Below are 25,692 nucleotides of genomic sequence, written 5' to 3' on the forward strand. Positions count from 1 at the left end.
AAATGTTATATCACTGACGCTTTATTTTAAAGTCCTTTCTACACAGGAAGAGACACTGGAAGACGATATATGAAAATCAGTTCTGGGATCAGCAAGTGGGTTCATCTAAGGCATAAAGGAAAACAATATTCATGTGATTGCTAGAGAAACAGTAAAAAAAACCCTACAATAAATACATTTGGGGCCTTCCAAAAAAAGGGATTCAAAGCTTTATAAAATGCACCTGGTGTGTCTGGTTTGTCTCCCTTCAGTGTGACATTTCGCTGTCTTTGCACACGTGATGCCATTTTTCCATGTGCTGTCTTGTCACGTGTGAAAGTTTCCTTTTATTGTTTCCCCTGCAGGCTACGGTTTGGTAGAAGCGGAGCGCATGCTAACACACCGGAGCCGTCTCTTGTTCCCCTAGCCACAGTTTTTTTTTTATCCCACCAAATGTTCACTCAGCAGCTGTGAGAGCTGCGTTTCACCTTATTGGCCTGTGTATTTAGACCTTCACATACACGTATTGGACACTATGCTTTACGTTCCCTGGGCTTTTTTATGCTTGCAGTACCCAATGCTCACACAGAGACTGGAAGAAGGGCATTTATGTATTCTGCACCCTCTGCTTGGAATATCTTCCAGAAGGACTAAAAACTCATGAATTTAATCTCATTAGATGTTTTTTAAATCCAAAAAGGAAAAAGAAATGGAGGCAGGCTCACAAGGCGCTGATTGTTTTATTAAGCTTTTTTTTACTCACTCTCATATTAGACAACTTATCTTTTTATATTGTATTTGTGTTTTGATTATAGTTAACTGATTAACTATCTGTTTTTATATGCACTGCTGCCAGTCTTTGGCCAAGTCTCTCCTGTTAATCTCAATGGGACTCCCTGGTTAAATAAAGGTTAATAATAAATAATAATACTCATACATATGGACACATGCACACACACAAACATACACAAGCAAACATACACATAATCCCTGACTCAGTCATACACAATATTGATTCACAAAAAATATCACACCCAAAAACCACCAAAACAAATAAGGACAAAGCAGCTTTGGAAATTGTCTCTATCCTCATAAAATTCCCTATTCTGTATACAGCTGAATAGTCTGTACTTTGGTGCAGAGGTTATGGAGAAATGCTGTGTTTGTGTGCATTTCCTTCAATAGCAGTTTACATTGCGGCCCAGTCTCCAGCGCAAAGCAGCCATAAAAAAGCATAAACTACACCATTAGGTGCCTATTACTATGGTTGAAAGTGCCAATGCAATGTGCTAATTAGCACAGTTGTAAGTGCTGATTTGCATAGTAATTTACTGCAACGCCCACGCAACCAAATACATACAAGCATATACATACATGTATGTCTCGCTCCACGTCAGCTCAAATACACACCTGAGCACATGGAGCACACACATAAACACAAAAATGATAAACCACAGCGCTTTAAACGATGCCCATTTAAAGCTTTGATAATTAATTAAAGCTGCTGAAAATGAAATGCTTTCAATATTAATTTTGTCTAATGATAATGCACCTCTCACCATTTTGAAGGTCTCCCTCTCTTTTTCATACTTCAATGGTAATGGAATTGTTCCCAATTAACTGCTGTTAAGGGCGCTCTGGGACAACTGTGCATAGAAATACAATGGAAGTAACAGCCCCTGGAGGTGTTTGGAAAAAATGGTGCAGTGTCTTCTTTTCAGTGGTTTTATATATTGTTATTCAGAAGTATTTGTCACAAATGGGGTCTACAGCATCTGTAACAGAGTGAATGTGGGGCATAAATAATCTGTAATAGAATAAAGGTGGGGCATACAGCAGCTATAGTAGACTAAATGTAGGGTGTACAACCACTATAAAAGACTAAAGCTGGGGCATACAGAATCTGTAGTAGACAAAAGGTTGGGTGTACAACCACTATAAAAGACTGAAGGTTGGGCTTACAGCCTATGTAAAGGTTAGCACAAGGGTTTAGTGAAAGCATGGGGTCTGTCAGGCACTGGTAATAAATAATTACCTCTCAGTGTGCTATGTTCCCTTTGTTCAAATATCACCATAGGCAGTGTGCTGATTATGAAAAAAGTGATTAACTTTTAGCTTGCAATTAGTGAGTAGGTCACGCTGTGTCTTTCTGATAGTCCCTATGGGAGTCAGAACAGTGGTGCCCACAGATGCAGCGAAATACAATGACAACAATCTCTCACTGTCTCTTTCTTTTTCTCTCTCTCTCCATCCAGAGGATGAGCTGTAGTTACCTCCTATGTACAATCCTGCTTTTTGTGGCCGTCCTACTGGCTGTCACAATAACGGGAACCATCCTCTTCATGAACCACTACCAGGCTCCACCCGGGCCGGACGGCCCCCCTCTCATTAGCACCAATCAAGATGAGAGCAACGCCCTGGTGACGGTCGAGCGGGGCGACGGTTCCCGCATCAACATCTTTGTTGACCCCAACTGCCCGGACTACAACAACAACTTCCTGCGCCTGGAGGGGGTGCAGACGTCACTGCTTCACTCGCTCACCGACCATGACTCCGACCTCAAGTCCGTCAAGGGTCAGGACCACGCCCTCCTGGTCAGCCTGGCTGAGGAGGTGGCGAAGCTCTCTGCCCATGCCAGTCAGCTGAGGATGGACTACGAGTCCCTGCGGCGTGGCCAGGGGAACCTGGGGCAGGACCTCAACACCCTGCAGACAGAGCAGGGTCGGCTCATCCAGGTGAATCCTCCACCTATTCCACCCTCCATGCACTAACCAACCCCCACCCCCTACCTTCCCCAGGCCCCACCACACCTGCTTTTAACCCAGTGGAGTACCCATGAGTCGCCTTGGTTCACACCTCTGATTTCCAGTGGGATGTGTAGGGAAGACAAAAAGCAAGAGTGCTGTGGTGACACCGCTCACCTAGCAGCTCAGCTCAGCTGACAGGGCCAATCAAGAGCGCAGCAAAGGCAATATTTTTAGACTATGCTGTTAAATATCAAGCCATTGATGTGAAGTTAACGGAGACCCAGCCCTTCAAACTGACACCCAGTTCCTGTTCTTAGAGAGCACTGGTGCTGATTTGATGGATGTTGCTCAGTCACCTCTGCTCTAATCAGTGAGTCCTCACTAGGCAAGGTGCACAATGTGGGGATTAATGAAAGGCAACTGTTCCTATTGTTTTGGCGAATTAGTTTTTTAGGGTTTTTCCCTGGCTGCATCGGGCAGGCAGGCTGACAGAATAAGAAGCGTTAAATCTTGAGTGCCTTGCCCTCAAGGCTGAGGAAGAAATGCGTGCTTATCACTACAAAGTGCCTGTAATAAAAAACACACAAAACACAAAATGAAATTCACCCTGGAACCACTGGCACGCATATACACTTTCGCTCACCCCCTGAGTTTGCAGTTAATAGGCTCCTCTATATCTTGGAACAAAGGAAATGCTGTTTTCAAGTTCCCAGCTGATGTGTCAAGCAAGGGTATAACACCCCTGTCATGCATCGGGCGTGGCTGAGAAAATGCTGCTCAGACACCATTTAGGATATGCTGACTTATTCACGAAGTGAATAGACATGCTGGTACAGTGATCTGATTAATGCCTTATTTTTGTTATGTGATGTTTCCAGTAATCAAGACCCTCTCTACAGTACCTCATTAGACTTGGCTCTAATGATGCCATCATGTGCTGTGATTGCGAGAAGAACGGGGTCACATTCCCTGGTCTCACGGCAACAGAAGTGTCAAACTCTGGACAAAAGTCACACTCCTGCTTTGTCCTGCCATTATTTTTTTCTCCACATGTCGCTCTGTAAATCTTCTGGGAGAAAGAGTTAGTCATAAATACACTGAAATTCATTTGGAGGCTGAAGGCCATGCAAATGTATCTCCTAGCATAGCAACGAGATCACGTACTCAGCCACAGCAAGCACCTTTCACAAGAATGCAGGAAAAAGTGTTTGTTATTGGTGCTGTTAGTTTAAGAGTGATTACACCTTAAGAGGGCTTTTTATTCCTTTTCCTGTGTGTATTTATCACTCTAAAAATTATATTGTTCCCCATAGGTATACTTATTTGTAATAATTTGCAATATTATTATAATCTTAAACCTTTTGGGCCATATTACTGAATTATTAGAAAATATTTATAGTTGTAAGAAATCACACACTGCACATTCACATGATGAGCAAACAATAATATTTCTAAATACTTGGTACAGGCCACCAAACACTTTACCTGAGTGGAATTGGCTCATAGAATCACCTAAGCACCTTCTACCATCAATGGGTGAAGCTGTTCAGTTGTGAGCCAGGATTGTGTCAGGCCATTATTGTGTTCAATATGTATTTTCTCCTGGGTCTAAAACTGTAGACCTATATTTCAATTTCAAGTCACAATTCCCTGAGGTTAACCAGCCCTTATCCCTGAAAGAAAATCCTTGACGGAGGAGTAGCAGAACATGCAAATGGTGCCACTGACTTCAGCCACTGTTCACAACTAAAGACCCAAACACGTTTTATGTGCTTAAGCACTGAGAATGTGTTGCTGCAGGCAGAGTTGTGGGTTTGTAAGGCATGTGTCAATACAAATCTTGTATATGCAGATTCACTCTTCAGCAAAACCATAGATTGTTTCTAAAATTCACTACAGAAGAAGTCGTTAACTTCTTTTCTTCTCAGATATTGTGAAGTCTGCATATCTGGGGCAGGGCACTGGTCTACTTAGAGGAGGACAGTGCATCATTAGCACTGTCAAGGCATGTTTACATTTTGTATCTGAACATTCTCTCCATGTGCCTTTAGACATAGTCTTCTCCCCAGAGTCAGTGGTGAATTTTCTAACTGTCAATAAAGCTAACCATTGTTAGCGAGCCCACAGGATGCCCCAAGCTGCTCTGTTGTTATCTCTGTTGGCAGCTCTGTACACAATAAGAAACTTCCAGAAACTGGAACTGCAGAAGAAATGAAAACAAAAATAGAAATTACGCTTTGGTATGAGAGGATTCGTCAATTTGACATTTAAACAGAAGAAATGTTTATAAAACTCTCAAAGACAAACTCCGACATGACCAAAAGCAGGAATACTAGAGGAGATTAAAAATAAATGGTTTTGGACAATGAGCTGGGAACATTTTGAAGATGTTCATTTGTATATTAGAATATACTCTGTTGTCTATAATAAATAGAAGTAACATGGACTGTCAGTAAAAGTTATTTGTTTTAGAAATGTGGGGCAAATAAATCACATGTATGTGAGTGCTGTACAATGGTTTGGTACCTTTGCTTGCAATTCAAAGGTTCTAATTCCTGGCATGGGTCACTGCTATTTGGCCCTTGGTAATTAACCTGAATCGCTTCAGTAAACTATCTAGATGTAAAAATGAGCTGTAATCTATGTCTCTGCTTTAGAGCATCTGCTACCTGCAAAATCTATTGTTTATTTTTATATAATGTACAACACATGCAGAGCATGTTCTTCTTGATGGTTCAAATTGAACATACGCATGCACTGTAGTTGTGGAAATTTTCCCATGAAAAAGGAGACTATTTGTTTTGACATATACTGTATCAACAAGGCATGCTAGAAAAGGATCCCACAGTGCATCTTCAAGAACGAGCACTTAGGAGCACTCCAATGTCCACACTGTAAACTCTGAAGGTTAGAGCGGGAGGATAGAGACAGGCATTGCAAACCCCGCCTCTTCTGTCCTTCCCCATGATTCTTCAGCGTTGGTATTTAACGGGCCATTTGAACCGACAATGTCCTCTGTTCGATGGGTCACCGCATCCGCGACAAATTTGAAAATCAAATGGAGCCAGATGTGTGTGTGTGTGTGTGCGTGCGTGGGCATACTCACACTCTATCATTCATACAGATGCACACACACGATTAACCTTTAACACCCCCACAGAGTGGCCTTATGGAACCTTGGTCGGTGCTTAATTGCTGCTTAATTGATGCATCTGACTCTGTGCAGTGATAAGACTGGTGCACTTTTCTGTCCCTTGCTCTTTCTTTGGCTCACAAAGTCAGTGAAATTAAGGAGCAGGGTGACTCATTTGTTGGCTCGGAGGTGAAGCTGATGCTCATTGACACTCCCTCCCTCTTCCCGAATGCCAAAATGCTCTGAAAGGGCCATCTGCATCCTGCCAGAGAACCACAGCGAAGGAATAGCACACTCAGACAGAGGCCTCGGACTGCAAATAAGATTGCACTATTACTCAGATTATTTGGTTGTTATTGAACTGCGGCCTGGATTTAATCACCCTTTCACCTTAACATTGACTTAAAAATAAATGTTTAGAAAATTTAGTACGGTTTTATTTTTCACCGCTTTCCTCAAAAATACTGTTTGGCAAGTTAATTTTGGTGATCCCTGAACTTGCCACGCTGTGTTTGTACCACACTCCATCAGCTGACATGGCAAGTGTTTGGTTCCTGGGCTTCTAACATCTTGGACACTGTTGAAATTGCTGTGAGGGGCAGCTTTATTGGCTTCAGCCCTGCAGTTTAGTTAAAAAGAACAGAAAATTACAATCTAAATTGCATTTTAAAAGCCACACAAAAGCAATGCATTCAGATTTTAATAGCATCTTCAGTGTGCTTTGATAATAATCAAAAGTCTGTGCAATCTTCCTCTTTGTAGATTTTCACTGGATACGCTCATCAATCTTTTGTTCCGGTGAATATGTTCCGTTTTTAAAAACAGCGAGCTGCAGAACAGATGTGAGTGCTCAATCCCGGCTCGGAGGATGGATTGTTTATTACATGCACAGCATAAAGCAATAGCATGTGCATATCTCTTTGATTAACGAGGACACTGGGTGGAAGAAACAAAACCTTTTAGATAGAGACGGAGGTAGGGGGGTGGGGGGGGGGGGACATCACATCCCCAAGGCCAATTACAACTGCGAATTTCACACCGACCCACTCAAGTCCACAGTGGATCACACCCTAAAGTGGGTCAGTGCTTTCATTTGTCAAGACAAACATTATTACTTTGTAGTCTAATTACTCTGGTGTTGTGCTGCCGAGGTCAGAGAGGACATTGTAGACGCCGCCGGGCCGGTTCAGGAGACGCCTGACACATTCACTTCGCTCATCGTGGTGGCAGAGGAGGAGAGAGAAGATGAAAGGGAAGAGGGAGCTGGTTCAGATTCCCTGGAAGTGATCTTATTGAGGGTGAAGAAGGGTAGAGGGACCAGACAGCAGTATTTCCTCTGTCAGTGTGATCAGGCATCAAAAAAAATGAGCTGCTGTACTTTTAAAGAATGAAAGGACTTTTATATCAATTTGTCTGTCGTTCATAGCTGAATCACTTTATTACTCAGAGAGGTGACTGAGCACAGGTCATGACATTGTTTATACTGTTCAGAAATTAACCACTACAGATATTAGAAAGTGAATTTGCGATGCCCAGTTTCTCAACCTTGCTAGCTACAAAGCTGTTGGGCTCACTGAGTAGAACAAGGTGAACAATTTAATGGGGGATTCAGCGCACTTTTGGAACACATTTATTTCAAATCAAAGGCATTCTCAACGTGGGTTATGTGTTACCAGAGCAGATAGCTTCATCTACTGTATATTTGGAGTGCTATAAATTTCAAATGAACCCCCTCTTTTCCAAATATTCCGGAACATTGTAGGGATGATTTAGCTCCTTTGACTGCCCAGTGAATAATGCTAATATCTTGAGAGATCATTAGTGTGGCTAGGAGGCAGCTAATCGTACTTCAAACAAACTCCTACTCTGGATGCATAATCAGGCAGGCTATTATTACGTACATGAATGCTGCATGTTGGCATCCTTCCTAAAGATGAGCAAAAAAAGACTGTAAAATAAACAATTTGAGTAATGAGCTATATTGCATGCTAAATTGGAAAACTTCAGCGTTTTATACAAAAACAAACCCATGTGAAAAAATAGAATGCCGAATTATACTTTATTATACATAAAGTATAATTCACATTTATATAATTATACTCCAAGAATGTTGAAGTATACTTTTTCACATGGGAATGTTCTGATAAAATGAAAAGTTGGTCGGAGAGCCAGGGGTCTCATCTGACCACAACATCCGGTTCTAATTAAAATTCAACATGGTCTGTTAAAACTGGTATTTTCTTTGCTTTCTAACCAAGGCTCACAGATAATGTACAATATAGGTTGCGCAAAAAAAATTGGTGCCATCATGCGTTTGTGTGCAATGATATGTGTATATGTGTGTATCTCTGCAGCTGCTGTCGGAGAGCCAGATCAACATGGTGAAGGTGGTGAACTCGGTGAGCGATGCCCTCAACTCCATGCAGAAGGAGACGGGCGTCAAGACCCGGCTGAAGGCGGATCTCCAGCGGGCTCCTGTCCGCGGGGCGCGGCTCAAAGGCTGTGCCAACGGTGAGGACTTCCGTTCTTTGGGTCATATTTGTCCAGATTTAATTCCACTTTCCTACACGGTGGTTCTCGTTGCGCTGCAGTTTTGCATGAGGGACGCAAATCAAATTAGAACATAATGCTCACCCGCTGTTCAAAAGGCAGACTCCGAAAGAAACTAGTGTGTGTTTGTGCCCACCCATTGTTTACAATTCCTGCGCAGTGTTTGTTAAAGCATAATATAATCTTATACTTATTCATCAGTTTTTATCGTCCAGATCATATTTCCACTTGTACCATCACCCCGATACGCAGAGTCCATTCTAACTGAAGCATCACTAGGCTACACTATGGGAAATTCTGCAACGCCATGCAGGGCTGCTGGCTGCTGGTCAAACTCGGAACAGTCAGCACCATAGGGCACATTACTGCACTGAGAACCAGTTTTTTAGCTGGCTGTGCCACCCAAATGTCCCATAATATATTTTTTTCACTACATCTGAGTTCTTAGGCTAGAGCGCTGTACAATATGGTCTATAGCTGAGGGATACCCACCTGAAATGTCAACCTTTTTCTAAATCCTGCCATTACACACAGCACAACTTAGACAATAACAAGGAATAACAAGGCTGGATTCCTGTTTGCAGGCCTTTCACAAGGAAGTTCAAGGTGAACCATTAGTTCTGTTAGTTACTGTAGTTTTTCCATCAGTTTCCTGTCATTTTCAAAATTCCTGTCATTTTCTAATTCACTGGAAAAGTACTGAATATTTTGCATACACAAAAGCACAGGAGTCAGACATTCATGTGGATAGACTGCATATGAACTTAATTGGAATCGAGGTGAGAAACCATTTCTGTTTCCAGCAAATGTATTCTCTAAACTGTGTGAAAATCCTTTGGCAATTTCACACTCCGTCAATGCCTGGTTGTCAAGTAGTGAGCTGGAAGCCAATGACAGTGTACTCACAGGTGCTGACAGAGACTAAGTACCCCAATCTTTGGCTGTTCAACTTATAGCATGTGTTTATTGTTAAAATACTGAACCTGTGAACACTGATTGTGCCTACAGATTAAGGGGGAAAAGGAACTGAAAGTACCGTAGACATCAGTGTCATAGAGATATCAGCTGTTTATTTTAAGTGTGAGAGCTGTACTTTATAATGGGTCCTCCCAGAATAATGTCAGCCAAAGATGATTGACTAGGAAAAACCCAGCGGCACGCATGCTCCACTTATGCTTCCATAACATGTAAATTTATACATTGGCCATGTCAGAGGACATCCCTATTTTGCATCCCTGATCTTGACCCACTGCAAGCAGTCATGCATAATCCATTAGGCAGTGCTGTTTGAGGCATTCCCTCATTTATACCCCCCTTCCCCGTCTGCACAAGCCTCTGCTTCGAGTTTCTGTGGGCAATTCCCCTGTGACATACTTAGCGCCGGGCTGTCTGGTGAGAGCGATCAGAGGAAAGATGGGAGAGGGATTTGCTATCAATGGGACTGGGGCAGATACAGTTGTGATGGGTGGAGCGTGGAGATGTCAGAGATTTGACAGGTAGAGGAGCTGTGACAGAGCACTGCGGGTTATTTTGACACCTCCTCACAGTCTTTAATTACCGGTACATTCTATTTTCCAAAAACTTGCAAAGAGGAAACTGTCATCTACAGTTATGCATTACTCGTAAGTTTATCCTCTCTCTCTCTCTCTCTCCCTTATCACTCTCTTAGGCTCTCGGCCTCGAGACTGCAGCGACATCTACGCCAACGGACAGAGGGAGGACGGGATATATTCCATCTTCCCCATACACTACCCCTCCGGCTTCCAGGTCTTTTGTGACATGTCCACAGATGGAGGCGGCTGGACGGTGAGCGTCACTGACCACTGAGTCATGAGGCCTGCGCACTCACGCACCCACACAGACTCGCACATACGCACAGACTTCTAACAGTACGATAGGCCCTGCTCAGGTATACCAACACACTCACACATTCACACACACATTCATATGAGCATGTGCAATGGATGTGTCACAGAGAAAATTTAAGCTCACAAAGCTGACTCAGTGATGAGACACCGTAAGGTAACTGTGTTCAATTATGCAACTCATCTTTGCGCAGTGGGACTGAATACTAAAGTCACTGAAGTCAACCAGGGTTACAATAATCAGGGACTACAATGGACAGTAACACACAACTAATGCCACTAGCCAGAAAAGTCAATGTCTACATAAAGTAACAAAAATAATTTTTTACAAACAATAAAACACACATAGACAACAGATGGCCACACGTAGGTTGACAGGACGGTCTAGGCAGTAGACAGACTAGAGCTAAGCTACTCCTTACCTAAAACAAAAACACAGTACTGTCCCTTTCTACTGAGGCAAAGCAAAAGGAGTGAGTCTTCTGGCAAATTCCTTTCCTACTCTGACCTGAAAGTGTTCAAAAAAAACAAAGAAATGAAAATGCCTGACCACCTGCAACCTACAATAAAAAAATACACTAACGCAAAACTAGTTGAAAACAAAACGTGCGGCAAAACACGGTGGCTTGAAATTCTAAAAACCACAAGCAAGCCAGCTAAGGAAGCAAACAGGAGTTTTTTAACTGCAGTCTTCAAGCTTTTATCCACTTGAGGTGTCAGGTGGACACAGGTGCGCATCATCATCAATCAGCTAATCAGATCCTCAATCAGCTTCACCTGCAGAACCCTGACACAGGCACTGTGACTCCACAAAGCTAGGAAACGGAACAGTATGGTGAACTAGGATAGAATGAGGCTATTGTCTCATCCACTGTCACATGATGCGTGCTAAAGCTGTGGACATCAGAAAAGGAAAGAGTCCAGTACAGTACAGTCCTCAGCGGTAATACGTTTGAGTCAGAAAATGAAAATGTCCTACAAAGTTTAAAACTTCGGACACGGTCTGCTCTGCAGACGGTTGTTTCATCGTCAGTTTTCCGAATATAAGCATATATTTCAGTCTCACCATGCCATTGTCTCATTCATCACAAACAGAAAGGCTATAATACTGTTTCACTCTGTATTCCTAATGTCTTGGTGATCAGAATCAGCCCATTCTTTTGCACAGCCCTACTAGGAATCTAAGAATTGTATCCCTGGCAGGGCCCATTTTTCAGATATTATCATAAACCTGTGCAGCTGTGGTAAAAATTCTCAATAACCTCTCGTATTGTACTCAAGGCCAGCTTCATCTCTGCTGTTCAGTGCAATCTATTTCACCTGCTTCCTTTCATCTTTTTTATATTGAAATAAGAATGTGTCATGTGTTTGAAATGCACCTGAACATTAAGATAGGGGTATAATTTTGCTCATGTAAATGGCCAGATGATTGGCATCATGTTTCATGGGGTAGGTAGCAAATGTAGCACAGCCACTCTGCAGCAATCTGTCATGATGTCAAATAATCCACTATACCTCAGAAACCCCAAGAGATGACTGTACTGTGTTTTTACACAATCAACTAGTGGGATCATTAAAACTACTGTTATTGCACATACCACATCATCTATTCAAATATCAAGCTATTTCAAAATCTTGTCTTGACATGTAGAAATGGTACACCCCACATAATGGGTGCAAAAACTTCCTTTATGATGGTAACATAGAGATGCTTGCATGCATTTGTCAGACCTGTAGAACGGCATCTCTGAATTTAAATTTGATACCAGCTAGCCATGTTCAAAATGTTGATAATTCCTACATGACAACAAAGTCTATGATTAAATATATGCCCTTTGTCCTTAAATTATCTTGGTGAGTTGGGGATTCACAAGTATTGTTCGAAAAATAATTTTATCAAGTCTTTTTTGTAAAACATAAGCTTAATCATAACGTTCCTTCATGGCAATATGGCACCTAAAAATGCACCTCCTGTGATAAAACTGTTAATGACCTTTATATACATTTTTATATTTGAATGTTTGTCATAAGGGAGAATGAACGGTGACCGCTGGAGTTACAGACAATTGGAGTTCTCATTTAATCTGGATGGAAATAAGATAATGTCATTTTAAGCGAGAATAGACAGTGTAGCACAATGGATAAGGACCTGGGATCGTAACTCCAGGGTTGTAGGTTTACTTTCTAGCAGTGACATTGCAGTTGTATCCTTGAGAAAGATCTGGCTAAAAGCAACTGCTAAATACCTAAAAGATAATCTAAGTGTTAAATTAAAATTAAATGGTTGATTGTTGCTTGCTTTCTTGTTAAGTTATTTTCATAGAGAATGTTAAAGTATGTTAAATATTTGGGTGTGATCATGGAAAAATATTTTTAAAAGTGGTACTTGCAACGGAGCTGTTTCTCATTCTTCCAACCTGCCTGAGAGAGGAAGAGTTTATGTATGCAGACAGTACCCACAATAAAGAACACTGACATGCTGCCGTGCTTTTATGACATACACAACATGCTGTCATGCTGTTTTTACGTTCATTACAAAATCATTTTTATTGCTGAATCTTTACATAAGTTCAGGAACAAATAAGGTTCACATGAGTCATCTTGAAATATTTAATGCTGCTCGGAATTGCCAGAAATATATTGGTACTAGCTCCACTGAACTTACAATCTCCCAAAAAATTTCACTGTGGCTTTTGGTTTGACATTTGTAAATATCATATGCAAACATAACCTCATTTCAGCTTTACCTTGAAGTGAACATCAGCATGCAAATTTGTGCAGCAAAAGGGTGTTACTGGTTTTTGGGCATTCTCTTTGTTTGGAATTTGCCAAGTAACTTCTGCCTGATTATCTTCTCTGTCTTAATTTCAGCAAGAAAGGCATTCATGTTCCTTGTCAGTGGGAATTGCTAGAGGATAGCATCTTGGAATTTGTTTACAGAAGCTTTCCAGTTTCAAATATAGTTTTACCATAGTTTTACTGTATTAGTGTTCAGGTACAAAAAATAAAAGAAGTGAGAAGAATATTAATGGCATAGGTCCATAGGTTTAGTTAAGTATAAAATATTTGTGAGACTAATGAGGTTTAAAAACCAGTAATCAGTTTAATTCAAATTCAACTGGAAATGAATAAGTTATAGCAAAGGGGCAGGACATTTTTCCAATGGGAGTTAACATTGAACTAGAGAACCAAAGCTGACTTATCTGAATTGCTACCACAATAATCCAGTGAAAGGCTTAATGTGAAATTGCAAACAAATGGCTGCTCTCAACCAGATCTAAATGACAGATTTTCTTTATCCGAGTGCTTGCGATGATAGCATATGATTCAAAATGCATCCCCCGATTACAGTGCTTGCATTGGATGGGAGACATTGCTCCTCTAGTTTTTAATGGAGTAGAATCTTCTTTTTCCCTCTCCCCTTTTTCCTTTTTATTTACCAAGCACATTCCAAAACCAGGAGTCTCCAGAGACGTGAAAGTAGAGCTGCTATGGAGAACTAATAATTTTTGGGACTTTATACATCATCTCTTGCCTCAGGCAGTTTTCTGTTGAAGATGCAGTCCTGGCTGTCGATGTGACTGGTGGCACTGGCAGGCTGTGTGGCCTGTCATTGCCCGATTTCTCAATTTCCCACTCTCGTGAGCACTCGCAATCACACTTACACGTAACTAAATATATATCATCTTGTCTCACACACATTCCCCCCTTCACTCTCTCACACACAGACACATGTGCGCACACAACAATATGCTTTAACAAATGATTCCACAATAAAAATACATTCTTCTCTCTCTTCCAGTCAAATCCAAAATACTGTGACACACATGCTCATACAGCTACATGCAAGGGACTACAGAGGATAGATGTACTTGCTGAAGTAAACATTCACTTAAAACTTTACACAAAAACCAAATGCATATGTACTCTGACTGACTAGCATACATATGGTCACACATAGACACTGATATGCATGTGCACACACACAGGCACACACACACATAAACAGGCACACATGAAGATACGCACACAAACTTACACACACACGTAAGCATGCGCACAGAAAGATGCACACCCAAACACACACACACACACACACGTAAGCATGCACGCAGAAAGATGCACACCCAAACACACACACACTCCTGGGAGGCAATGGCAGGCGAGTAATTAACATGGTAATCGGAGGAGCCCAGAGGATTGTTCTCCCACACTGCCTCCCACTGCACCGGAGGGGAGTGGATCAGAAGGGGGGGAAATAAGGAGGCCGGTGAATGGTGCGGCAGACTGCAGGGAAGTGAAGCAGATCGCACATTCCCAGTCGTCATCAGGAGCACAAACATCTGCGAGGCAGCTGTGGGAGTTGTGTGTTTGGAAACAAGCGTGACGTCCCCAGCATGAGTGCGTACCTCAGCTGAGTGAAATCTGAGAAAATGTCACATTTAGCCAAAGGGCCATTTACTGCATTCTGACACTGTTCTCTCTGTGCTGCATGTGTGGCGTTGAAGCTGTTGTTGTGGCTATGACTCCAGAGCAGCATGTTCATTAAAGAGAGGCTATGACATGGGTAAAGAAGTCCCTCGCAACCAGCCTTTATGCTTGTGTGGTGTGTGCAGATAGTACCACCGTTGTGACCAGAGTTTCATAAGACCCAGTGGGGGTGTGTTAGTGTTTTTTTTTTTTTTTCATTTGATAGGCTTCAAGAAAATATGCAGCTGTATAAGTGGATTACAACATGTGAACAATATTTGTCCCTCTTACTAAAAACGTCTGCTTGGCTAATGCAGTGTTTTTCAAAGTGGGTGCTGGGGCACCCTGGGGTTCTGCGAGATCCCTCCAGGGGTGCCTTGTAGCACTGTCAAAAAATATTCTAAAAAATAATCAAATATCATTCAACAAATTTTTTCAACAAGGTCCCGCATTTTGTAATTCAGATGAATAGGGCCTATGTAAGTGTGTTCTACAAGCGCCATCACGTTCATGAATGCAACTCTGTTTTCATTACATTACAGGCATTTAGCAGACGCTCTTATCCAGAGCGACTTACACAACTTTTACATATCATTTTTACATTGTATCCATTTATACAGCTGGATATATACTGAAGCAATTTCGGTTAAGTACCATGCTCAAGGGTACAACGGCAGTGTCCTACGCGGGAATCGAACCTGCGACCTTTTGGTTACAAGCCCGGTTCCTTACCCACTGTGCTACACTCCGTCCAATGCCTACGTGGGGTGGGTAGATGTCGATAAAGTCCCCTGTCACATCAGAAAAGGAAAACAGACAGGCTAAGTTTACTGTCTCGTTTTCCTTGCCAATATGAAATGATGCTTGTTCAGCACTATGGACAGCTATCGTAACTCTCAAACAGCAAGAATGTAGCCAGTGGTTCCATGAAAAATAATTATTTCCTGCTCTGAAGCTTTAGATAAGTTTCGATATTGAAACAAATTTTTTAAAATACAAAATGTGCATTTGTATAGTGCAGGCATTTCACCCTTTTGAATGTGTTTTATTGTATATATTGCTGTTAAGACAAAACTGGGATTTTCACCTGTCAATGATCACAGCCACCACAGTAGTTAGGCTGTTCGCCATTGTGCCCTATGTGCTTGTATTAGCCTATACTGCGTTGCACACTGGTCCTATAGCCGAATGTCGCTCGCTGTGCCTTTATCTATGTTTCAACAATGTTGAAATGCACTTATGGGCTATTGTGCTATCTTGTATTGTGCTTAATAAATGCCAGGCTGTGGCATATTACACCATTGAGACAATGTGCTTTATATGCTTAGTTCATTTGTTGAAATTGTTGGTCAGTTTCGTTAGTTGAGATAATTGCTGAGTTGAGTGAACTGCACTAATACAGTGAAGATCTACTACTGCATAACTAAATTAAACATTATATTTTGAACAATATGCCAATGTCCCTTTGTGTGGTTGCTACACTCTAGTGGACAATAATGCTTAGGCCTATTAGTTTACAGGGAGCATCACTGAATATTATGATATTGCATATTGATATGCATAGGCTATGTAAATGGTATTCGAATACAGAAGGTTAAGTTCGACCTCAGGCTGATGACAGCCCTAGTGCCTGGAAGTTTAAGTTATGTTAAAATGAAAATGTTATGATAAAACTAATAAATTGCTCAACTGATTTAAGTTCATAATAAAGCTTTTCCAAGCTCATAATGAATTAGAAACTCCGCACATTCAACCTCCGTCTACATCCAGTCTGAATGTAGCCTAAATTTAGTACGTTTGGTCAAATGCGAAACAACCCATTTTTACGTTTTAGCTAGACAAGCGACATCTAATGGTTGTGTAAATTTCACCATAGAAAGAAAGATTAATTAAGAAAAAATAAGAATGCCTGGCCCTTCGCCCCTTCTGCTGAGATGGGTTTTAATTGAACAATTAGATATAGCTTGTATTTAAAGCAGCTTGATCCAGTATTGTGTCAATTTTATTTATTTATTATTAATTTTATTTTTTTAATTTGCGAAACAAAGGGTAGCTGTAGGGATCTAGTAAGGCTCAAACCCTGGTCTCCCAGGGGAGAGGCTGTCGTTTCAACCGCTTAACTAATATCCTAAATATGTCATTTTTAAAAATGCAGCCTAGTCTGTTGAATGAAGCGGATTTAATATTTTGACAAGTTCACCTGTTTCTGTCTTTAATAAAGGTTTATTAGATTGACCATCAATTCATACTATGAGCATAAAAACGTGTATAAGATGTTGCAAACTACATATGACATTTTGGGGTGCTGTGAAAATGGAAATTATTTGCAGGGGTGCCTTGGGTCTGAAAAGTTTGGGAACAACTGGCCTATTGTACAAAGAAAAAATAGTGTAGAGAATGTGCCAGTGGGATCATTACTGCTGGGAGGTGTAAACCCTGTGTGAAATTGATTTCTTTCTCCCTGATTTTCCCATTTTGCTCCAGAGTTTTATAGTTGTGATACATTTTCACTGGAATCATATTAATTTGTCTAGAAGTTAATGTCAGTCATTGCTCTTCTAAAAAGTGCTGATTAATAGCCCACATAAATGCTTTGACCAGGACAGTCAGACAACTGTGGAAAACTCCATGTGTTACAACCATCAGTGACATGTTACACTAGCGCAAATGCTAGACCACACATTCCAGCAGCAGCATTTAGTTTATTTTATTTTTTGTGTAGGCACAGTTCTGCTTCACTTTTTGAATGCGACTCATGTCCACAGCCCCCATTAGCATGACTACAAGGATGTTTCACTGCTTGAAAATTACAGAAGAGAGTGAAAACAAATTTAGGCAGCACAATGCACAATTTGAGTGAGCAGCGAACCATATGCTGTCATTTTCTTCTGTGAAGTACAGCTCATCCACAGGTTTTGACCCTGAAAAGGGTTTTGCAGCCACAATGTGTAGGTCACTGGAAGTTTTTGAAATGTTCTAAGTCCCTGTTATTAAAGTTTTTTCTCTCTCTTAGACTCCTCGTGTGAGGGCCTTGATTTTAATTTCTACCTATCCAGAAGAATTATATAAATATGGAGGACAATTGAAAAAAGAAATATATAAAAGGAAACAAATGGGAATGGATTTTGAGGACAATCTTGCAGAATTGCAGAATACAGTGATAGCATGGTATAGTGCCACGAAAAAAGTATTTGCCCCCTTCCTGATTTCCTCTATCATTGTATATTTGTCACACTGAATGTTTTCAGACCTTTAGACTGAATGTAATATTAGACAAAGGGAAACTGAGTAAACACAAAATACGTTTTTTAAAACCTTTCAGTGTGACAAGTATGCACTAATAGAGGAAATCAGGAAGGGGGAAAATACTTTTTCACGGCACTATATTTTCAGACCCACAAGTACACATGGTAAAATGTTTAGTTTTGAATTAGCTGTAATAGATTTGATTTGTGTCTGATAAAGTAAATTTAATATTTAAGTATATTTAAACTCCTGGATTAAGCTAAAAATCTAAAGTTTAATGAGCTCTGCTGTGCTGTGAGTGTATTATGCAGTTGTTGTTAAAATGCAGGAATCCACTACATTCATCCTCAGTGATTCTGGTACAAATCAAGTTCAATAAGTTGATCATTTTATCAATGAAACCAACCAATTTCTCTGGCATTAGTATACAGTGTAAAGAACAGAATTCTGAATAGTGTCAAAACAAATATAGCCAAATTCAATTTAAGCACAACTTCTTTGAACTTGTGGTGCTGATGTTGGAATTTTTCTTCTTTTTTTTGTATAATGCACAATCACAGTTACAGTGATATATGGCATTGACACTACCACCTTTTGAGTTTATTCACTGATGTGGATCCAGAAAGAAATGAAACCTTCATTTACCAGTGGAAATGAGTGGGAAAACAAAAATTTCTTTCATTTAACTCCCACATGGTGCACAGCAGTCTGCACAGTCTGTGGCACAAAGAAAATAAAAAATTAGTATCTGTCTTCCCCATAGAGAGAACATTTAACATATAACAAGATTCCATTTATTCCAGAGAAAATGTATTTTCCTGACAGCGACTGGGATGCAGTTGGGCCATTGCACACGAAAACACTGGTGGCACTTGATTTTATCCTGTAGGAATAACATTTTGTCCCAAAGCCAAGACACCCCCCTTTTCTCTGTGTTTTTTCACAGAATGACAGTATGCTTTTTTTTTTCCTTTTCCTTTTCCATTCGACAGTTGTCTAGAGGGAACATGACAAGGGAGTAGAACATTTTAGTCGATCAGGCAGCGGCAGCTGAAAAGTCTAGCTTGACGCTTGCGTTTTCATTCCAGCTAGTTTCAGCCCTGCCGATGCACAGAGCTCTGAGAGCGATCAGGTTACCAAGTAATTGCTGTGTTTTTCTGCTCTCATAACACGGCAGGGAGGAGGAAGGGAAAAGCAGACTCTTCCTGATGGCAGATTTAAAAAGATAGTGACAGATAAAAGTAACATTAATGCTGGAAGGGGGGTAGTCTTGTCAAATGGTTCTTTCTCTCTGCTCCCTCCTCAGCTTGAATTTTACATGACCACTAAAGGTCTGAAGCTCTACAATTTTTTCTCCTTGCCACTCTATTTATATTCTGATGGGCAAGATGTTTCTCTCAGCGAAAGATTGTTTTAAATGACTGACCCCAGCACAGTAAGAGAACTGGGCTAGATGATTGATCGTGCAGCAAGTAATGATTTTCTGTGATTACGGACAGGCTTGAATTTCAATTCCAGTCTCAGTGGAGAAAATAAAATGCATTAATCCTCAGAACTTGCACTTCCTACCTTTGGAGAATTTCATATTCTAATAGAATATGTGGCCTGGGCATAGGGTAATGTATTCTATTATTATTATTTTATTTGCTAAAAGGAACAGGCTAAAATGAAGAGTTTATTAATAATTGATGGAAGCAGATATATTCCTACTGCTACAGTATGTGGGGTTGCATTATCAAATGGTGCTTTTATCAAAAGTAGTACTATAGCTTTAAAATATTAACTTCTGGAATAAAGTGAAATGTAAAAGTTTTGGGTTAGATGTATGATTGTGTGCATTCTGCATATGTCTGATGCCAAGTGCATTTAGAATGTTCAGAATGTTCAAGGAGTCTATTTTTTGAACATTCCAAGTGAAGTGAACTTGTGGTAAAAACACACTCAAGTGTTTCAGTCTTGAACCAGTTTATTTACAAGTTTATTTACCAGTAGCCTAGATATGGAAAAATGAAAAGAAATGTTACTATTTTGTGGTGTGTCAGTAATTAGCAGGGCCATGTTTTACCCATTATTTTTTATAGTCATTCGTAGTGAATACATAACGGTGCATATGGCTGTGATTATTGTGATGCCAATTATAATTATTTTAGTTCTCTTGAACATGGTTAGCTGAAAGGATTCATCTAGGGAGTTCTGACAATTCAATCTTCAAAACAGTTATTGAACTCGCAATACAGTGAAATTCACTGTATACAAATGGGTATGACATAAATTAAGCAATATAAAGCCTGGACTAGTCAAATAATGATTATATTAATTAAATATACTTTTTTAATCATAGTGGACACTAAGTGATATTAATATTAATCTTTTTTTCTTTATGTACTACAACTTCCACATCATTTTGACAGCAATGCATGAATAAAATTCTAGAATAAAAATGTATGATTTTTCAGTTGACTTTACAACTTTACAACTAAGATATATATAACTTACAATAACATTTTGTCATAGTTTTATGTTTACTCCATAGAAAAAACATAATTAACATTTTAAGTCAAGTAGGTAAAAGAGCATTTCTGATTTTATAATGGGTATTTCTGAATGAGGTATGAATACTTCAATAAAAATCACTGATTGATTTTGATACATATTAATAAACGTGTTCAATTATGTATGAGATGGTTCATGCATTTGTATATATCAATATAAGTACACACTATGAGTAATGTATTATATGGTAGATCAAAGTAGAAAGTGTATTTTGTTGATTATTCTTCCTGTATAAATTGAATAAGGAAGATACATTTTTCTGAAAGTATGGCATTTATGTAGAAATATTGATTCAGTATAATTTCTATGTCTCCAGCTGACGTTCTGAGGTCTTTGCACCGCGCTACGTTAGCACACCATTAGTTTAGTATCTCTCATAATGCACGCACCTGCTGAGCATATGTTCTTCGCCACAAAAGCTTACAGATGATGTATTCTGTTTATTTTTCCATTTATACATCAAATGTTTAATGGAGAAATCCATTAGGGCTTAAATACAGTCCTTTAATTGGTATTGTTGCCTCTGTTGGACTTTGTGTTTCTTCTTCTTTCTGCATTTGGAAAATTCAATACTCGCATTTTACATGTGTAAGTTCATCCATCATGATATTATATATGTGGGGCTATGTGTAAAAAGTGCTGTAATTTCTACTTGGATAAACTAAAATGTATAAAAATACTCTTACATAAAATCTGCACTGTTTCTTTGTCCCAAACATTTTGGAGTTCTATATAGCTCTGTACTCCACAATTCTAGTTTTGTAATCAAACAGTTCACATGTAGTTAAAGTGTAGATTCTCAGCTTCTATTAAAGGACATTCTTTATACATTTTGGCTTCGCTAATAAAAAATTACAGCACCTTTTATTCACTTTTTATACATTTCAGGGATTGCTGGGATTTGCATTAATTCAGCCAAAAGAACATTAGTGAGGTCAGGCACTGATTGGGTGATTAGGCCTGGATTGCAGTTGGCTTTCCAATTGATCCCAAAGGTTTTGGATGGGGTTGTCAGGGCTCTGTGCAGGCCAGTCTAGTTTTTCTGCACATAAATATATATATACATATATATAATTTTTTTGTGTGTGTGTGTGGTTTATACGTTTTTTTGAAAAGGATGAAAGGATAGATTAGGGTATGATGTATTGGGAATTAAAGTGTTAAGTTTGAGATTTCTTTTGAGAGCAATGGAACAGAGCCAACTGACTGCCCAGGAGCAGACATTTCTCTTCCATTGCCTTCACAACTTCAATCACTGTCTCGAATGTGGGATAGTGGGGAGCGTGGAGGGGTGGGGGTGGGGGTAGGTTGGCAGATTGGCATTGAAGGTGGAATAGAAAGCTCCCTGATCGGTCTACAGTATACGCCATTTTGTCTTTGAGCGTACAGACAAGGGCTTGAGTGTTGTCCTTTTTCCCCCTCTCTGAGAGCCCATTAACTGGGGAGTAGAAACAGGGAGAAAATGGCCATGTTTCAGGGCCTCCTGTTGCGATGAGCATTTGAGGATGGAGGGGATTTGTCCTACTGTGCTTAATTAAGGCTCTAAAACTGTCTGCATATCTACAGGAGGTTTAGGAGAGGACTAGAGCATCTGGAAAAGGAGTATTCAGATCTCTACGGCTCTAGTCTAAAGGGGGATTTAGCACTGCTAGATGTCATAAAGCTGGCTTCTACATCAAGGATGTGGGTGTTTGTGTGTGTGTGTGTGTTGTATGTGGAGGGAGGGGGGGGTGGTCAGTGAACATGGACAGCAGAGAAATAAATGTGCTATGAAATAGCTGCAGTGAAATGTATCCTTGGCTTATACCTGATAACTGGCCTGAGAGTTGAACTGAACTGTTCCTGTTTCAGGAGCAAGGAGGTGCTCTGGGACATATGCAAAAGGAAGCCTGAGTCACACGGTACTGGGGTAATCACTGAATTTAGAAGTGCCAGCCTACCTGCCAACATGTTCATACACTTCAAAGACATATTCTTGAGTGGTTTGGTGCAGATTAATTAAGCACAGTAGGACACAAGTTTGATTCGGTGTGATACGTCAGCAGATGAACACTGCTGTGTTGCATGCTGGGACAGTGTGCTTAGTGCCATTATGCTGCATGACCCAAAGGTCACGCTGAATGCTCAGAGATATTTTAGAGCAGGAGATTACATGGATAAATGAGACGGGAATGCGTCTGTGCTGCAAATCAATCATCCAGGTATGCCAGGATGTGTTTATGAAATGAGCCTCCATTAGCAGCTTCCCAGGGCTTAGGGTAAACAAGCTCTTTCTCGCACAGCACTTTTTGCTTCACCAGTGAGTGCATTACCACTATATGCTCAGAGTGTCTGCTCTCCATCAGTCCTTCCTAATAAAGATACTCCATGGTAATTCTTTAATCTGAAGATTAAACATCAAACATGTGACTTGTCTCCCTATTGATCAGTGTCAGACTGATTCAGTAATGCTCAGTCCCAAGAGAGCGAAAAGCAGGGTGGCATAAAATCCACAAATGTTTAAAAATAAATTTCTGTATCTGCTTGAATTACAAATTTTCCCACATGGTTTCTCTTAAGACTGTCTTTATGGCTTTACATATATAACTAATTCTGCAAATTTAAATACTTTGTAAATACTTGATAAAGTGCACGTATTAGTATGCATGTAATACATTAGTAGGCATAGGCTGGAAGTCTAAATTTGATTGTAAGGATGTAAAATACAAAATATAGGATTAACAAAATATCAGAAAGTTGTGCTTTATCTGAAGACACTTCCCTCTAGAATTTTGCATTATGCATTAAGCAACAATGATGTCACTGCAGTGCAATATATTCAGATCAGCTAAGCATGTGTTTACCAGATCACCATGCCACTGAGTCACAGATGAAGATCTAAATCTACTCCAGTCAGCTTGCTGATGCCCCTGCAGCATTTTGCTGCTCTGCATCCAGCAGTGAAGGCAGAGCCGAAGCCTTTGACCGGCTTATGGCAGCCTGTTAAGTAGTTCTTTGGTTAATACAAGGATTACAGGGACTTCATTTGCAGGGGTAAGAAGAGCAGTTCTTCACAGGTGGCACGGAGGTGCTCGCCACGGAGACGGGCGCAGGGCTGGTCGCATCGCAACAACTGTGCAACGATCCGTGAACCGTGTCACTGGAGAGGATGTCTGTTTTCACAAATGGAGCTTACAAGAGGCTTCACCGCAGGGCTGCTTTGAAGAAAGAAATGAAGTCTAAAGCCAGGGAAAAGGCATAAGGAACAGGGAGCACCCACCAGAGGCACATCACAGCCTCTTATTGTTATTTCTGCTGTTATTTATTTGCTCACCAGAAGCTGAATTGCACTGCTTATATTTTTATGCATTTTCTCGTATACTGCACATCTGTATACTCACTTGAGCAATAGAGTCAAGGCACTTTCATCAAAGGTACAACAATAGTGCCCTAACTGGGATTGAACCCAAGGCCAAGAAAGCATTTCTAGTACAATCATCACTCCACGTACTGTCGCTACAGTACCAGCTTCCCATAATGGCGCAAAATGCCTACTTTATTTTTCAGAAAGGCAAGCCACAGGTCTGTGCAAATGATGAAAAATTTTTTGGGAATCTGTCTTCTCTCCTTGAGAGAATGGATGAGGTTGTTGGAATGATTCAGACTTAACCATAGTTCCTACCTCGGGAGAAACTGAAAGCACCGCACCAAGTTACATTAATTTGTTTTCGCCTTATTACACTTTGTTCTCCTATTGGTGTCAGATGCTTGCGTTGCTGACATCAATAAGCTGCGGGAAGACATGAGATTTGTGTTGCCTCTTGTCAGGGTCTGTAAAATTGAAATGTCACAGATATCTAAATGAGCATATGTTATTTTGCTCAACAGAATTATCAGTTGCTTTATGTAGCACTCAGTATGTGATATCCTGTTGCTTGGTTTAAATGTGTATATAGAGGAAAGGTTGTTAGTTGTTAATTGCTCCACCCTTGTAAGTGACTTTAGTTGTGTGATCACAAAATAGAAGAGAGATTGAAAGTTATTTTTATCAGCGCTTCAAAGGAAGAACAAGAGACAAAATATTAGTGGTTGCAAATAAATCAAATATGTCAACCGTTCTACTTTTTGTACTATTACTGTCTGACATTTTTGGAATTATAACATGGGGGTAATATGCATGTCAATGGTGCACCTATCAATGGAGGTCCTTCCAGTGGATAGGAATTTGGAATTGCTTTTGCAGACGAAGAACTAGAGACAAATTTCAAGGAGAATGCAGGAGAAACTGTTTTGAAGGAGAGCCAGATCTGCTGGTGGGGAAAATTTTTTAGAAAGGGAGCAGGATTGCACTGTTGGAGACCGATTTAAGAAATATTGCTGGAGTGTGCTATTGGAGACAGATTTAGAGGGAGAGTAGGATTGTATTGTTGGAGAACAGGATGTTCTTGCTCTTTCTTAAATCTATATCCAACAGGACCATCCTGCTCTCTTTCTTGAATTGTTCTCCACTAGAAACCAGAAAGAGCATGATTGTGCTGTTGGAGACATTGCATAAGTACAGTACTGTACTGCAAAACAATTCTTCTAGAGAAGGATTGGAATGCATTAGTCATTCAGACCAGTTGGAATTCATTATTTGTTTCCACCACCTATTACCGATCACCTCATTGCATTATTTTTGTAGGTTAATTATTCTGTGTATTTCATCCATTTTACTCTTTACTCTTTTCTCACTTAGTTTACTAAAACTATCAGCCCATAAACTTAACATTAAAGAGCACATTAAGTTCTCATACTGCTTGTGAAAACCTTTTTGTGTTTATGTATGTGTAGTAATTAGGTTAATCCTTCCAGTTTTCATTGACATTTTATCAGGCATGACAGCATTTAGTGGAAATGCAATGGAAAACAAAGCAATGAGATTCAGAACAAATAACAGGTACAGAGAAAGGCACAAACACATTTGTATGTTTTCTGTGTAACTCATATCATATTAAAATTTAGATTCTTGGCTTGAAGGCTGGCCACAAATCTCTTTGGCCACACATCTATAAAAAAAGGGCCATTGAGAACCGGCTTCATGATATCCCTTTCACTGTGTAGTGTGTCATGGCATGTGAACATTAATATATCCTTCTTTACTGTGTGTAGTTTGGTGATTGATTCACTT

The 25,692-nt window shown here is 40.1% G+C and overlaps 1 protein-coding gene across 8 annotated transcripts in view; it reads left to right on the plus strand.

Moving 5' to 3' along the window:
• fibcd1b (fibrinogen C domain containing 1b) overlaps positions 1–25,692 on the plus strand; it is a 108,489-nt gene that overhangs the window by 38,470 nt on the left and 44,327 nt on the right. For all 8 annotated transcript variants that reach the window (XR_010325328.1, XR_010325327.1, XR_010325329.1 and 5 more), the window contains 3 exons: positions 2,235–2,714; positions 8,214–8,370; positions 10,079–10,215. Coding sequence is in view for 5 of the 8 variants with exons in the window: in XM_064307828.1 (XP_064163898.1) it covers positions 2,235–2,714; positions 8,214–8,370; positions 10,079–10,215 (774 nt within the window). In the remaining 3 variants the exon portion in view is untranslated. The remainder of the gene's footprint in view (positions 1–2,234; positions 2,715–8,213; positions 8,371–10,078; positions 10,216–25,692) is intronic.

The sequence above is a fragment of the Anguilla rostrata genome, chromosome 14, assembly GCF_018555375.3.
Source record: "Anguilla rostrata isolate EN2019 chromosome 14, ASM1855537v3, whole genome shotgun sequence".
NCBI lineage: Eukaryota > Metazoa > Chordata > Actinopteri > Anguilliformes > Anguillidae > Anguilla > Anguilla rostrata.